This window comes from Lampetra fluviatilis, chromosome 1 (assembly GCF_964198595.1).
Source record: "Lampetra fluviatilis chromosome 1, kcLamFluv1.1, whole genome shotgun sequence".
Taxonomy (NCBI): Eukaryota; Metazoa; Chordata; class Hyperoartia; order Petromyzontiformes; family Petromyzontidae; genus Lampetra; species Lampetra fluviatilis.
In genome coordinates this window covers 13910380-13928225 of record NC_136275.1, presented here as the reverse complement: position 1 = coordinate 13928225, position 17846 = coordinate 13910380, and the positions used below count along the sequence as shown (strand labels likewise).

The 17846-nt window shown below is 45.4% G+C and overlaps 1 protein-coding gene across 1 annotated transcript; it reads right to left on the bottom strand.

Moving 5' to 3' along the window:
- Positions 1-1277: 1277 nt before the first annotated feature.
- On the bottom strand, positions 1278-9596 carry LOC144932786 (glucose-6-phosphatase 3-like). The gene is made up of 6 exons (XM_078857239.1): positions 9048-9596; positions 7078-7184; positions 5928-6018; positions 4162-4280; positions 3456-3597; positions 1278-2933 (listed from the first exon to the last, which is right to left on the bottom strand). The coding sequence occupies exons 1-6, from the start codon at positions 9305-9307 to the stop codon at positions 2582-2584; spliced, it is 1071 nt and encodes a 356-aa protein (XP_078713365.1). The 5' UTR covers positions 9308-9596; the 3' UTR covers positions 1278-2581.
- Between the last annotated feature and the right edge of the window lie 8250 nt (positions 9597-17846).

Genomic DNA, 17846 nt, shown 5'->3' with positions numbered 1-17846 from the left:
CACCTCAAGAGAGACTTGGTGCATTCATCGTGGACTATAAGAATCGCTATTAATCAACAAAACTCATGCACTGTCAACACGATAACAACCATGACCACATCAAGAGTGAGTCGTACATTTTAAGTGACCGGACGTGACCACAACTTGATACATGTCGGGTCACCTTTACCGTGCAAACCGTTCGTAAAAGCATAATTAAAGGAGACGGGTTTTAAAAATCTCTTTTACAGAGCACGTTGTTGATGTCTGCGGCGCATCTGGGTGGTCTCAGATCCTCCCGGGGTCTTGCAGGCAACGCAAACGTGTGGGGCTTTTTCCCTCCTTCAATATTCGCACAGAGCCACTCAGTGCGAAGGGAAGTCCTTAGACATGCATTGGCTTTGGCAAAGAAAAACAATTGGTGGACGATACCAGACAGTTCACATTCCAGGGGTGATTTTAGAATTCGGAGAAAAAATATTTACGAAGAGATTCTGTAAAAATGGTATCTAGACTCTGTGACAGACTTCAATCTTGGAAGCAAAGCAGGCTCTGAGCCTGGTAAGCACTTGGGACTTGAGATGTCTTAAAACATTCATTGGCATTCGCAAAGAAGACAACTGCCGATGGTGCCAGACAGTTCAACATACCAGGGGTTAAATTTCGATTTTAAGCTTTCGTGACTGCAGGGATTCATCTTCTTGGTTCTTTCGGTAAAGTCACGTAGAATGGAAATAATAAAAAAAAATGTTTTATTTTTATTATTTTATTATTTCCATTCTACGTGACTTTACCGAAAGAACCAAGAAGATGATACCAGGGGTTGTTGTAAAATTCTAAGATTGTACAAAATGGTAATCCGTAAAGTGTCATTTAAATTATGTGAACTTGTCCCATCTTGGAAGCTAAGCAGTTTGAGCCTGGATTGCGTTTGGATGGGTGACCACCACCCAGATACTGTAGCCATGGGGTTGCGAGGTGTAACCTGGAGATGGCAGTGCTGAGTGTCATTCCCCACTGTGTGTGGTGCTGGGGCTTATCTGGGTTCTCCAGTTTCCTTCCAAATGAAATCAAACACTCATTGATAGAATTCGCCAATAATCGCAATGAAAGACCCTCCTGGAAACAAGTCTTGAGACTCGATGAGGATGTCCGGGAAAAATGGCATCATGATGTACTAATCCTGAAGTCCCCACCTTAGTATATGGATATTGAAACTATGTAATTAGCGCTATGATATTTGGATTTCCATATTTGGGTTTCCAAATTGAAGGACAAACATGATCATCTGCATTAACTTTTAATATATGACTGTCAAATTGTTTGATCACCCAAAAGCAAATGTATATTTTTCAACTTCACAATGAATGTAATAAAAGGTACAATTTGTTAAATGTGATGTACATCAAAACAAGACTTATAAAGTGCACAGCAATTATTCAAGCTGCAATCGGTTTACACTTTTAAATATATTTCAAGTTCATGATATAATGGACCAGTGTTGTTATTATGGTGCAGAGATGTGGGCACCGAAGATGGCATAAGAAAGATGAGGGCTTGAAAGGGCAGAGGTGAGGATGCTGAGATTGAAGTTGGGAATACCTCAAGGGAAATGAGGAATTAAGAATTTAGAGTCTTAGCAGGGGTTACAAATATTCTGAAGGTGAAGTAGGCAAGATGTAAATGGTTTGGAAATGTGCTGAGAAGAGACAAAGATAGAAATAAGATGCAATTACCGTATTTCCTGCATACAACCCGCGGGGTATACCACTTTTTACAAACAAATAAAGACCCTGCGGGATATATGGAGGTGCGGGCTATCCCAGAAATATTTTACACGTGTGACATGTCATAACTCGTTTAATTGTTTCATGGTAGGACTATCCACTATGCAACACTTACCTTTGACTAAAGCACTGCTGAATAAACCACTCACACTAAAATTGCACGTTATCACGTTTTAAATTGTTTGTACAATTAAACGACAATGTTTGAAGTGCGCGCGCACTGTTTACTGGCGACGGGAGAGCTGGGAGGAGAGAGGTGGGGGGTGGGGCAGCTGGGGAGAGAGGTGGGGGGGGGCGAGGCAACGGCGTTACCGTAATGCCGCTATTATCTGCGCAGTGCGCAATCTACCAGTGCTAAAACTGTACAGTACTTATCTACCAGTTGTGTTACTTATTTATTGGATATTTACTTTTGTTACTTATTTACTGTTTTAAGTTCACTCGTTTCCGGTTGGTTTGTTTTCTTTGTGCACGTTATGATTTTAATTTTAACAATTGATAGTGGAATGTATTACAAATGTAAACTTCGTATTAATATGATGGAATTAAGCTGCGGTAACGACGTTAAATATATGAATGCATGCGGGGTATATGGAGGTGCGGGCTAACTAAAATTTGTTTTACACAAAACGCTATTTTTGCGGGGTATATGCGTCTGCGGGTTATATGCGTATGCGGGCTATATGCGGGAAAATACGGTAGTTACGACCAGTGCAGGGCATAAGGAGCAGTCAGCCTGCCTTGCAATAATACATGTTATATCGGTGGTAACAAGTTGCATGATGTGATTTGTCAAAGGCCAATAGGCTTGCATCCTAGTTACGCTTGAGGGCCTTCCCGCTTCCAGAAGCGAAACCTACGGCAAGCGGCACGGCCAGCATCGCAATTATAGGCACCAGCGTGCTCTTCGCAAAGCACAGCAGGTAGAAGATGGCCGGCGAGGCGCCCGGTAGCCGGACCCACTCGGCCGCGTGCAAGATGCCCAGCGAGGCCGCGGTGCAGGCAAGACGGCTGCGGCGCGAGCCGGGGGCGGGGACGGCGCCGGGCCACGCCGCCAGGCCCAGGCCCAGGCACGCACCCGAGTCACGCATGAGAGAGGCGAGCGGCGTGGTGTCGAGCCGCACCCACTCGCGCCGCATGCACCACCGCTCCGCCAGCTGCACCGACCTGCGCAGGCGTGCCACTCGTGTTGGATTAACGACGACTACCACGTGCGCCACCGTTGTCACGGTCTCCATGTGCTTGTGACATCAGTAATTAGCTGCGTACTGAGTTTCTCTCCCATTCCTCCAACCCTAACTATATTGAGTGCACTAGCAGTTGGTGTAAAACTAAGGTCATGCTTAAAGTATTTATGTGTTTCTTTTCATTCGTATACTAAGCTTCTAAAGTTTAAATGAAAAAAAATACAAAAAAACACATTTAGCTATTTGAAATTAAGTTACAAATTTATTATGAAATGTCTTGCAAATAGTCATAAAAGGTTGGGGTTATAAATGTATTTGACTTTCCATTGCATCGCATAATAACGTTTTATGAGCATTTTACATAGTAGCAGTTGCTACGCTTCCACAACGATAATAAATGGGACCCAAGCTAATGCTTCAGGAGTCATGTGGGATTGTATGGAAGCATGGTGCCTGTATGGGGGATATGTGCAATGTGAATAGTGAATCTGCGAGTATTCACCAGTTCATGTTGAATCCCAGGAACTGCATTCCGTAGAACATGGCGAAGGCAATGCCTAAAAGGCTGAGAGACCAAGCTACGTAGGGAAGTAGCCGCTGTGTTTTGGGCAAATATCTACCGAGGACCTGACCCAGAAATAATCCTGCATACACACAAAGACAAAGATCATCTATGTAGCCTGAACAGCTGTTGGGGAAAGGACTGTTAGCAAACACCAATGAAGGCCAGAACAGCGTACTACTGGGTGGTGTGGTGTGGGCAGCTCAAAGAAGACACACACAAACTACCAATACCTGTACATTGGCCAGGCTTAACTTCATGGCAGTATGCCAAGTATTATTTTATTTAAACATAAATCAACTTTTATGTGCAGCATAAAAAAAAGATTATGAATGCAACTTAAAAATTTGATTCCACACATCGGTAAAAAACATTTCAGCTTTTGAAAAACACTGCATCGACCAGGTGTGGTCGATAACCTTAACGCGAACCACGTGGACATATATCCATCACTAATTTATCTGGAGTCGACATGTCTTACATCGACTGCCCACAAAACTTGGACTATGTTGCCATGCATCAAATGTTTGGCACCAACTTTCGATGCTTATATATTCTTACAATCTACTCTATGCAGAAGCTCTTTTTAAACCGTAAGTATTTAAACTGGCTCCCCATCTCTACATCTCTCCATCGTGTGTACTACCTGCGAGCGTTCCGCCCAGCACCTGGTGCGGGAAGTGAGCGAGGATGTAGATGCGGGACACCCCAACAGCGGACAACAATGCCAGCAGTGTCCCGTATGACACGGCCCAGGCCACCCACCTGGGGAACAAACACATGGCACCAATCGCTAAGCTTGGTACGTAGCGACGATGCAACGGTTCATCGATTCAAATGCTTAAGCACACTAGATGCATGCGTTTAATTGAGTGAGAATAATTTTTTATTCCTATATGCGAGTCACATGACCCCTGCAGGCAATAAAGATGGGGCATTCATTGAAACGTTCAAAAAAAAAATTTGAATCGTGATCCCAAATTGCGACAATTGGGATAGTTAAGTTAGTTAATCCACTTCATCCCCTATGGGGCATAAGGCCACAATGAGTTCCCTCCACTTCTTCCTGTCCTTGGCAACATGTTGAGCCTTGCCCCAAGAGGAGTCGATAGCTGCCAGCTCATCCTTCACGGTCTTGTGTCAGGTGGTCTTGGGTCTAGATTGAATCTCTTCATTTCACGGAGGACTTGGGCCGTCTTTGATGTCTCATACATAGTGCGGACGTTCCATGTACCAAGTCGTATCTTGGCTTTAGGACCCAGTAGCACTCTCCTTCACACTCCTGACTTCTAACAGGCTTTCATCAGGAGTGGTCATACTGCCTGTCGGTAGGCTTGAGCCTACTGTGGCCCGAGTGTTGTCTCTCTTTCTCATTTTGGTTTCCACAACGAACATTTTTTTCCAGGGTAGTTATATGGGCGCTACACCCAACCCCTAACCTGGAGGGCCAGTATACTGTCGTTTGTCAAATCTCTCGTCTGAAACCGGTCCGGTATGGTTAAACCTGCCTGGAGCCAGAAATCCCCACTGGCATAGCTCTCAAGGTCTTTGAATCACACGAGCCTCACCGCCACAACAAGGTCACATCAAGACGGTGAGGGACAATTTGGGATGGATACTTGCTACTGCCGGTGCGGTGAGTGAACATCTACATATTTTAATGTGCCACACAAAGTGGTTGTCTTGTGGAGAGATTGGCCCACATCATATAACTTTGGAATTCCTGAATTCCTCTGGCAAAGATTAGCACAGCTCAAGGTTCATCCGAGCAGTGGGACACTTAACTATGGTGTAGGGCCTTGATAAGGATGTGCTATAGAATGGATGCGCAGTCCGATGGTTGACGTTTGACAGCACTCACTTGCAACTCATTAAACACTGCCCCTTAGTGTATGAGTGTGCTCGTAGATGGTGCAGCTTCACTGTGCAATGCACATCAGAAATTAATCGTCACCATTAACAGCATTTATTTAATCAATCAATGGCATTATCCTGCCATTGTCATCTATCACGGTGATGTCACAATCCATCCCATCCTCCAAATTAACTGATCTCATCGTTCCATCTCTTGGGGAGGTGGGTCATCCACTTAGCCATGTTCCTACCCTCGGCTGCCAATCCGTCACCAGTCCCATCTATCGGCCACCATGCCGTCTGTGTGTGTGTTGGCCATGTGTGTGTTGACCAAGGGTGCAAACTATTGTGCGTGTCTCTTGGCCATATCTAAAAAAAATATGTGGGTCTCCAGACACCCAGGACAATCACAATGGCTGTATCCCTGCCATGACATATTCGATTAGTAAGGTTGACTATGTACGGTGCGAAAGAAGTTCAACATACATACATACGACACCCCAAGAGCCTTCATATGCATTACCTCCTACACACGACCGTCAGACCTGGCTTCCTTACTTGTTGGTAATGGAGCGAAGGCGAGCAGACGTCCACGCAGCCAGCACCACCCACGCTGCGGCCGACACCATGACATGGCCTGATGGGCTGCCTGTAATAAGCAGCACCACACACCGCAGCAGCACAAACAACACAAATGCGGTCACGTTAACCCCCTACATCTTGGGTGAGGAACCATTTCTTTGCTGAGGGTTGATGAAGACTTTCAAATACCTTTGACAGCAGTCACACTTTAAAACACGTCTCAGTCTGTCACTGCAGTGACAAAAGTAACTGATTGCATTAGAATTAGAAACAGTGTTGCCAGATTATACTTCATCACACGAGTCATAGAGCAGCACACTCATCAATGCACCATAGCTTGGTTTTACTTGATCAATTCAGCGAGGTGTGTTGAGTCAGTCAAAAAAGTCAAATTTTGTCTGTGAGCTAGTGACCAGGAAGTGGCGCTCATTTCCCATGGCAAGTTTAGCGAAAGGCTGACGATTGCAGACCAAGCTCCGGCTCCAATGGCAGAACAAGGGCGCTTTTAATTTTTTTCTCAAGTATTTTATTTAATGGTTTCTGTGCAGCATCATGAGTTTCAGTTGCATAAAAAATGCGACGTAAATATGCATTGCTGTTGTTGTTGTTGCTGACCAGAATTTAAACTCAACATTCCAACTGTAAGTTTACTGTTTTTCCAATAGAATCACAGACTGGATTAATATTAGTCTGTACATGATTATTAATTAATAAGCTCAACATTTGTAAATCTAATTGGTATATTTACGAATGTTTTAGATGCTTGTATGTTGTAGACCATGGGTTCAAGTCACACCTGCAGCCACTAGTGGCCTCTGGATTTGCCACAATGTAAAAATATATATACATTCTTGAATGAGCTGTTATCTTGAATGGCAACGATGATCAAATCTTCGGGAGGGCAGGAGGGGGGAGGGCCCAGGTGCAGGGGTTCGTGAGATCAGTGCATGCGCAGGAGCAAGATGGATTGTTGCATCGGTAGACCGTGGGAGATGGTGATGGCTTGGGAAGGCCTTCATCCAGCAGTGGAGTAATCATGACTGTTGATACATATTTTTAAGAAAGTTTCATTGACCAGCAAACGATTACGACGAAAATTGCTGAACCATCGGGCAAGTAGGATCACCTGGTCCAGTTTCACAGGTGTTGGGGAACTGTTCCAACTGCAAGATGCCGGTGGAGTTCAAACCAGACTGAAGGACCCACCAGTAAGGCCGCTCACCAAACAGCAGCCTGCAGATGAACACAGCCACAGGAAAATACATTGCATTTGCACTTTATAATTTATCATTTCTCCTAGCCAGGTCAAATTTAACTTATGGAGATATATCGCTGACTGGAAAATGTTTTTTTTTTAGTTAACAGAGGAAAAAAGAACATATAATTATGATACAAGCAGGTATGAAGTGTTTGGAATTGCAATTAGTCTCATTGAAAGTGGAAAGCACCTCAATAAAAGTGAAAAGGCCACACTTAGAAATTAAGGGAAAGTGCACATTGTTTGGGTATATATTACATTAGCCAACTAGACCGTGGCCAATGGTGGCTGGTTGCTCAAATATTTGGGAGGTCAGTGCAGGTGGGGAGGGGGGCTAGAGGATACTACTCCTGCTAAATCGGTTGTGCAGTTGTGTGCCAACAAGTAGTCAGGAGAAGAGTGTTGTGATCACTATTTCACGATTAAATACATTACCACCATTATCATAACCAGCCCAGAGTCCTTCCACTGAACAAACTAGCCAACCAGATCATAGGACTAGCCATAATTATTTTAGTTTTAATTTGGAGGTTTCTTTGCTAGGTTGAGATATGTTTTTAATAAACCTAAGGGTTTTTCTGTTCAAATCAATATGAACATGTGTAAAAATTTGTATCTTCATCATTAAACTATTTAAAAAAACTATATAATATTTTACCAGGTAAGGCCCACTGAGCTATATAGCTCTTTTTCAGAAGCGACCTGACCACAAATGATTGCTCAACAAAATGGCCTATCATGTGGAAAAACTTACAGCAGCCAAATACTCTAAATGCATGTTTCTAAATGTGGAGGGAAAACCGTAGGACCCAGAGAAAAATCCACACGACCACAGGAAGAAAATACAAACTCCAAAAATACAGGCGTTGGGGTCGGGATTGAGCCTACAACCTCCAGTATACCAGGTGAGGTAGTTAACATCTAGCCACCGTGGTGCCAAAAACCATGGTGCCCATTTGAATCATAAACGGACATTTGTTTTTATGAGGTTTTATTTTGGCCCTCTAATCAATTTTCCAAAAATATGCTTAACTTATTCCACCATATTTATTTTTTGTTGTAAACCCAAGACATCAGTTAAGAGCAAATAGTTTGTCAAAATATTAAAAAACCCAGGACTGCCGTCCGCATGAACCAGGGAAGGGGGTGGGAGCCTAATTATGCACCACCCTTGACCAAGTTGGGGGGAATTTGTTTGTCCTTGTCAAACATCGCAAGATTCACTACACGCTTCTTAGCCTTGAACAGTCTGAGCGGGAGCCATGCGGATTTCCAATGGGCCTACGTTTTAGAAAATCTATTAAACAGATGACGTGTTGTTGTTCAATCATTGGCACAAGCCCCATAATGACGAGAATGATCCCTATGGGGTCAGGCCTCAATATTTGTCCATTTGCTTGAGGACGTATTCTCCAGACCATACACGAATCTGGAGTTTAACTATCTGGCTCCGTGCAGAGCTCTAAACTCCACTAGCCATTGAGTGGTGACTTATGATTTACTGACGGACAGCGTGTGGACAGACGGAGAGGGATTATAGTTAGCACTGCTGCCACTCTGGTCTGCTTTTCAGAATCAATGTGAGCTCTCTGGTTCGATGCACCTGACCAAGCCCAGATACCTGAATTATGGCAGACTGTGCGCTTGGCGTAAGCCTCGCGAATTGCGGCTTGAGTTTTACTCATTGAGCGTGAAATTGGCGAGGCTCTCCCCTGTGAGTTTCACGCATCGAGCGTGGGACCAGGGAGGCTCAGCGTGGGTCTCCTGCACGGTCTCACGCATTAGGCGTGAGACCTGCCAGGATTGAGCCCGTGTATACTTGGGCATTCCCCCCTCACCATTTGAGCACCAGGTTGAGCCACTCTGCCATCAGAGCCACCCAGAGCACGGCGCGGCCCAGGCCTGGGGAGAGGCCATGGGAAAGCGGCATGAGCAGCAGGTGCGCAGTTCGTGGGTCCCCGAGGTCGCTCGCCAGCAGCAGGAGGCGCACCAGGTGCCCGGCTCCCTCGGCCTCCACAGCGGTTCCCGTGGGGCCCCGTACGGCTGCCTGGAGCCTCGCCGCCACCTCCACGCCGTGCGCGTATACGGCCGCCTCCATGGGTGGATTGTAGGTTGACGAGTGGTTAGATGATTTGGGTTAATCGGTAAGGTAGGTGGGTAGGTGGGTGGGTAGGTAGGTGAGTGAGATCCTGAGTCAATGGGTTTGAGTGAGCGAGTAGGTCTGTGAGCGAGTCAAGCTGATGCCCACCTGATGTCGGGCATTGAAACGTCCTGGTACTGCCGCTGATTACGGTGAAGTCGGGGCCGCCGCCGCGGGCGTTCATTGACTTGGCACCGGCACGAGCGACCCGGACGTGGGCGCGCTGCCGCCGGGTTCGACAGAGCGGCCACGTGGTCGCCGTGCGATTTGATTGGTGGGTTGCCGACGCCACGTTGGGTAGGGAAGTGAAGCCCCCCCCCCCCCATTGTTGTGCAGGGTGGTCCAGATGTCTCGTGACCTCCATTTAATTATCCGAAACGTTTAAAAAAGTAACGTTTATTTTAAACTGAAATAAAAGGGGAAAAACGTGCAGGGATTAATTCAAACCAAAATTTGGGGGGGTGGGGGGTCACAAGACATCTGGAGCAGCCAGTACACGGACACCATGTTAGGCAAGGAGGTTGCGTGCGAGTTCAATTGAGCGACTTGAGGTCCATTTTTCGTAGGTAAAGCGTGGACACCTGTACGTTGGGGAGGGTTGAAGCGTTGCATGTGGAGGTCGGTGGCGAGTGGGGTGCCCGCTTGAACCGGTTCCTGGGCCTCCCCTAGGTCGACTCAGCCTCAAATTAGCACCTGGTTTGGTGTTTAATCTTCACTGGGGGAGACAAAGGCGACCGGGCGTGGTTGTTGACCGTCCACACCCCCTCGTCTGCCGTGCCGGCCTTCATAGGTGCTCGCTAACAGCACTTGCCCCCCAACAGTCTGTTAAGGCCATACGGGGAGATCGTTGTCTTTGCCAGCGGTGGCGAGATGTTACTTCTCTCGCCTGGTATGCAGGAGGTCGTGGTGGGTTCGATCCCGACCCTAACGCTTGCTGCATATTTGGAGTTTGCGTGTTTCTCTCCGTCATCGCGTGGATTTCCCCCCGGGTCCTCTGGGTTTTTCCCCACCACATCTAGAAACGTGCGGTTATAGAGTATTCTGGCTGCTGTACATTTCCACATTGTAAGCCGCTTCGTTGAGCTATCATTTGTGACCAGGTCTGTATAGCTCAGTGGGATTACTTGGTCAAATTAAAAGTTGTACGTTTGAATCTTGGTTGGGGTGTTAGGTCATGGATGCAGGCGCGGTTCAAGTTCAAGTTCATTTATTAGGTATAGCCCTGTGAGCCATTCGGCTCTTGAATCGGGTTCGTCCATTAGGGGCGCTGGGGCATTGCCCCACCAAGCAACTGGGGATGAGAAATATTTTTCTAATAAAAAAATGTAGATAAATCGTTTTGTTGTGTTTACATTATTTACATGTAATGATTCTTTCAATGTGACTTGCCTAATGAAGATCATATTTGAAGTTCATATTAGAAACCGCTGCAACTAATACCGCGGGGACGGTCTCGGGGCGGCTGTGAAGGCGTCCGAGTGAGAGATGTCCCCCTTCATTCACTGCGATCAGCTTCGCATTTTAGCCACGCCGTTTGAGACCCATTCAGGGCAGTGAAAAAGGCGCCCATGGCTGTAATGAGACGTCACAACGCGAGGTTGCGCTGTGCAATTACAGCAGCTCACGGCTTTTGTCAGTGTCAGAGGTGTTGTGTTGTGTGGACTTGAGGGTCATGGGGACAGCATTTGAGTACTCAGTTGTATCGTTTCATATTTATAAATGCCTACCATTGGTAGATATCACTTTCACGGGAAGTCCAATAACACGACTAGGCTTTTCTTAACTAGTACACCATGTTTTCAGAGGTCACTCAGAACAGCCCCACCTAGTGAAAATGTCACGAGCCGCCACTGCATGGATGTCGCTCTGGGCGGTGTGTTGAGTAGTAAACTTCGTCTAGAGCAGACATGGGCAAACTACGGCCCGCGGGCCGTATACGGCCCGTTGGGCTTTTTAATCCGGCCCGCCGAACTTGTCCAACCCGATTTGGTCGTGACTCGAACCTAATTTTCCCATTGGATTGTATGTAAATACAATTAATCCGTTCCAGACTCCTACGAACTGTATATAAATATTGTTTTTTTTTAAAGATTATTAAGCACAAAAATAGTTAATTACGCCATAGAATTCAGTGTAATAGTAAACTAAATGTAACAACATTGAATAACACTGAGATAACCTTGAATAACAGAGAAAACTAACATTGCCGCATCAAGGTTTAGAATCGTTCAACAAGATGATTGTTTCTGAGAGAGAGAGAATATTCGTATGAGCAATTCATGTTTCTATTGAAAGTAAGTTAACAGTAATATTTGGGTACAGTATTGTTTTTGGAAGCATTCACCGTAATATCGTATCAACGTTAACTTCACCGCATCATCGTATGAATGATGCGAGAAGAGATTAACGGGTTCTTATGTTAGCGATTTACGTACTCGGCGCTTTCGCTCTCTAAATTATACGGCTTGAATGAGGGGGAGGGGTATGTCTACACTCACAAAATTAATATCTTACTAGGAATTTTATATAACAAAAGTTATATAGATAACTGTTACGCTTTGTGTAATTCAACAAAACAAACAACACTTTACTCTGAGTTCTCTCCAAATTTCACGAGTCCGTTCTAGACCCCACAGTTTTTTTAAAGAGTTTTAAGCACAGAACACATAATTAAAGTTTAAAAAATCATTAATTATACAAACTTTTCAATAATTTCCTTCTTCACTTCGATTTCAATTTTCTTTAAAACCTTCTTCTCACCAACATTACCACTCATTACCACTTTCTCCGAAGGCAAGTTTGTAAAAGAATGCATGGTACAGACAGCAGACATCTTGTGTCCGGAGATCAAAAGCAAATTTGAAAAAGTCAGCTTATCACGCAGGACTGTGACTCGCCGTGTGGAACTGATTGATAAAAAAATATAGCCAGTCAATTAAACAAAAAGTCTGATTCCTTTGAATTATATTCACTAGCACTGGATGAAAGTACGGACGTAAAATACACTGCTCAGCTCCTCATTTTTATCCGAGGCATTGACAGTTTTGCGATAACAGAGGAGGTTTTGACCATAGAGTCCCTGAAAGGAACAACGCGGGGAGAGGACTTGTATAACCAGGTATCTGCTGTCATCGAAAGAATGACGCTACCTCGGAGTAAACTTGTCAATGTCACAACGGATGGATCGACACATTTAACTGGAAAAAATATTGGGCTGCTGAAAAGAATCCAGGATAAAGTGAAAGAGGAAAACCCTGTCCAGGATCTTATTTTCCTTCACTGCATCATCCAACAGGAATCCCTGTGTAAGTCTGTATTGCAGCTTAAACGTGTCGTGAATCCAGTCGTAAAACTTGTGAACTTTATACGAGCAAGGGGACTTCAGCACCGTCAGTTTATTACCTTCCTGGAGGAAACTGATGCGGATCATCAGGACTTGCTGTACCACTCTCGTGTCCGCTGGTTAAGTTTGGGGAAAGTGTTACAACGAGTGTGGGAGCTGAAAGAAGAGTCAAAAAGTTTGCCCACCCCTGGTCTAGAGTCTAGATTCCAGGGGTTGGCAACATGCGGCTCCAGAGCCTCACGTGGCTCTGTAGGGACTGCTTCGTGGCTCCCGACCCGATAACTGCAAAGTAACACGAGGAAATCCCCTTCGAATTATTTTCGATAAACGGTGAACGTCTAAAAGCCCGACAGTGATTCGTAATGCAGGATTACAAACCATTGTGCGTATGCTGTTGCCAAAAAAATAGTGATTACAAAAAAACATGGGTTGACATGTATTGTATTCACATGCACTGTGGCTCTCGAAATATTTAGTTTTTTTTTTACCAATTGGAAGAAAATAGCTCTAATTGTTATTTTGGTTGCTGGCTCCTGCATTCTAGAACATCTATACAGTCGCACAAACTCAAAATACCAAATTGATTCCACCATTGATACAAAATTTGCACATTCTTATGCCAGCTATACTTTTGTAATGCGTTTATAACGCCGTGAGTAAAGAGAAACGTCTGATTATAATGGAGTAAAATATCACGTGTTTCTTATTGGAAACCCGTTGATAGAATTAATGTGAGGTGTAACGTTGATTATTCCATTCCAGAACATTGCGTAAAAAATAACATTAAGCCAATTCGAGCATTTTCGAAACGCAACTTTTTTCAATTAAAACTTGAGGGGTTGGTGGATCCTGCCGAGCAGGGACGTCCGGTCAGGGGAGGCAGGGGAGGCATAGCCTCACCTGTCATACTCCAATGAAAATAGCTGTTACGAAAAGTAAAAAAAAATGAATAAAATAAATATTAAGATGTTTGCACTAATGTGTTATAAATGTCATTTCTGTACGATTCCAATCATTTTTATATTCGAAATCGCCAAATTTGCGGAGCTCCGCTGCAAATACAGGAAGACACGAGAGGTGAGGCAGCGACGAGCTCAGCCTCCCCTCTGATTGCGCAACCCCTCAGTAACTGGATGGAGCGCGGGCAATAAGCGCGTGCCTGTTACTATCTCAGTATGTCACCAATGTAATGTTTGTAGACCCCTTCATTTCATGTCCTTGCCTTCCATAGTCCAGGTAACTTATTTCACGTATGTGTATTAATATATTTAGGCTCGCTGGTCTCGTCATGAAACTGCAATGAAAAAGCACCAGGGGAGGCAACTATCACATCTGCCTCACCGAGGGGGACATGTCAGACACGCCCCCTCCGTGAGGCCACGCCCCCCTCCGTGAGTCCACGCCCCCCTCAGTGTGTGAATCTGGCTCCCCAGCCATTGACCTCACCGCACGTCACTGATGCCGAGATGGATCCATGAATTGCGTGGGACACTCACGTTTAAGATCAGCAACGTGCCTCTGGTACAACAAGGAGGTTGCTGACTTCTATGTGTGGAGTTTTAGTGATCTTCCATAAAAATGTCAAACTAGCAGCCTGTGCATCCTGTGGACATCCCCGCTGTCCCTCCCTAGAGCTAGCCGGCTTGCCAGCGAGCAAAACTTTTTTTCTGAAATACTGTAGTATGACATAAACAATCAAATGAACCAGTTATGTAAAGTAAGACCCACTTGAAAACCAGGCCTGAGGTTCCACTGGGAAAATGTAGCAGTGGATTGTGTCAATTCAATGTTGGACGAGGGCCTCATCATGCCGTCCCGGTCTTCGGTTACTTTGACATACTTCACCACGCTGGTCAGGGCGGGTTTGGTGAAAGCAGGGAGCGTGTAGATATTGGCGCAAGAGTACAATATAACCATTGTAGCCGTGAGTAAACGTATTATATTATTATCATCACTAGAGGGCAGCCCGTCTTACGAACGAAGTGGATCTTCATGCAATTCTAACCACTCTAACCACCTTCACATGCAAACGGCCACAGCAAACCATTAATGTAGCACAGTACTTTATACTGGATCAGAATTTTTTTTTGTAAACGGCCCATACAAGGGAATGTATTTACGTTAAGCGAAATGCAAACACGAAAGAAAAATTAGAAGGGGCAAACCTCTGCGGCAGTAACGCCATCCATCGCTCATGAGCTGACCGAATAAATGAATTTGTTCCTCCTTGTTTTCTTTACAGCAAAAAGCACGCACGCACACACACACACATAGCCATAACATACTTTCGTGGTAAGTGCTGTGAGCGAGCGACTATGAGGTGGTAGTGTGGCCAACACCAATGCCCGGCCGCCTTTGTTTCCCCATTTGTTGATGTTTACACTCCACACCAGGCAGTCATTTAGGAACTGAGTTGACCTTGGGGGGGGGGGGGTAATCGTCACATGTGTTGGTCGTGAAACGGGAAACGAACTCGGGTCGCCGAGTTCGTAGCGCGGCGTTCTATCCGCTGCACTCTCCACCGACACATGCATATACAAATGTCTGGGCATGCACACACGTGAGTGCACAAACTTCACAAATACATAAACGTGCACACACACACACCAGCGCACACACATTCATACTCGTGCGCACACACACACACGCATAGACATATTTATAAAGCGTACGACAAAAATCACCCGCGTAGCCTCTGTCGTTTGACCATACTTCACGCTGAGCAGTGCGGTGTGGCGAAGGTGATGCGTAGGGCCGATCCGGACGTCATTCGCGACTGATGTTAACCGTGACTGGGAATGGAACGGAGATCTCCTGGTTCACAGTGCAGTGTGCTAAGCGTTGGACTGTGAATTCAGAAAAAACTGGGTTCATAGCGCAGTGTGCTCACCGTTGCGCCGCCTCTCCCCCTCGTTTCTCAATTCCGTTAAAAATGAATAGTTGGCACACAAAAAAACACACGAGCTTATAAATGACTCTAAGTAACTGGGTCTAAACGGGCCAAGAGCCCAACGCATTGGCGAAATGAATGAATGCAAGCGCATTGTAATGTGTTCCATGTCTGACCTGTTGGACACACAGCATACATGCTTATTTAGACCTACCCATTCGCACGAAATCCTCAGCCATGATCAATCCACTGCTGGATGAAAACCTCCCCAAGCCGTCACCATCTGTCACAGTCCGTTATGTAAAAAATCCACCCGCCACCCGGACACCTCGACAGCGAGCGCTGCATTGTGACGCATTTTCTGCAAATCGGGAGTGTCGCGTCCGATATACCATCGTGCAGTTCATCGACATCGATGTAATAAGGAAGCGAGCCTCTGCTTATGAGTCGCTGGACGTCGAAATCGGTCCAGATGAAACCAACACTGCTGCTGAAAAATACGCATTCCCAAAAGATCGCGTGATTCTGTAATCACACAAGACTAAACTCGCGTATTTGTACGTGGAGAGACAATACGGGAAGGATGCGTTGCCCTATTTGTTTTTGCATCGCGAGCGATCGTGTCACTGAAATAATTGCACTGTTATTTGTGGCAATTAACCCGCGCGGAAATGTTTAATTAGAATGTGTTCCTTCGCCCCCCCCCCGCCGCCTTTCAGCCCACCTACCACCCAACTACCCTAACCCTTTTCACCCTCTCACAGTCCCCATTCTCTCTCTCTCCTTACTTATATCGACACGTGGACAAAAGACGTCTTTGTGTAGCTGTTTAAAGTAGTATTATTCCGGAGCGGCCGTACATTTGTACGTTTGTGTTATGAATGAACCCGAGTCTGTCTCGACCCAGGCTCATACAGTTTATATTTGTGTTAGCGCTGAGAAAGAAAAAACACCCATAATGCGTACATTTGCAAACCGCGGCCCTTCTGATTTTGGAAACCAGACTGTGTGCACTTGTGGATGTGTGTGTGTGTACTCAGTACGCGTGGTCTTGTGTGCACACGTGTGTTGTGTGTTTATGTGGGAAGCGGTAGTGTACTGGTTAGCGCGCTGCGCTACAAACCCGGCGACTCGAGCTCGATTCCTGCTCACATCCGCCAACAGCAGTGACGATTATCCGAAGCGGTCCTGGGTCTCCCCTAGGTCGACTCAGCCTCAAATGAGTACCCGGTGCGGTGGGTAAATATCACCACTTCGGAGACAAAGGCGGCTGTGCGTGGTGCTGACCACCCACCCCTCGTGTACCGTGCGAGCCTGCAAAGTCCGTTGAGGCTATACGGGGGATGATTGTCTTTGTGGGTATGTATGTTGAGAAGCAGTCGCGTATTAAATTAGAGCACTACGAACCCTGCCTCCCTAGTTCGATTCCCTGCCACACCTAAGATCAGTGGCGCGTGATATTTGAACAGCTTTAAAATTAGTTACATAAGTACGGTTTGTAAACAGCGGTTGGGAGACAAAGGCGACCAGGCATGATGCAGAAAATGTGATGTGTGACATATACCATCTTTATTGATTCCTTTACCAAACACATGCACTTTTAACATTTTGGGTCTACTGAGCCATATTTTTTTTACCTGAAATTCCGTACTGAACATACCGACCCTGTGAAATACAAGGCCCTGGTGCTTTTCGGTCTTCTACCGCTATATATCTCTTTTAGCGTCGTACTGTTCCAAAAATTACAACAAAATTAGTTATCGAGAATATGATGTCATATTTAAAGAAAATTCTGATACAAATGTTCGAAGGCCTGAATTAAAACAAGTACAAATTCCAAACCTCTTATCCCCAAATTTTCGGGTGCCCCAACATATACATTTTAAATGCCATTTTCTATAGTTTTAGATCAACACTCGGCTATATTGTATTTGTGACATAATTCAGCTTTCTTACCCTTCTAGAAGATCGTTAGAACTTGGATCACTCACCGCATCATCACTCACCCACTTCGGAACGCCGTACGTATACTTGACAGCACTTGCGGCAACAACCTGTAAACCGGTGTGCAAATGAGCGGCGTTCTCCATGCACCTGTGCATTGTACACATCACGAGAGGCAATGAACGGGACGCATTGTGCTAATTAAGGCACTGGGTTTTTTTTTACCACCTTAAAAAGGGACCTTCACATTAAATCTTGCAGGACCTGTATTTTGGTTTATAATTTGCGGCGCTGGTTTGTGTTCCTGAGTAAATATCGCG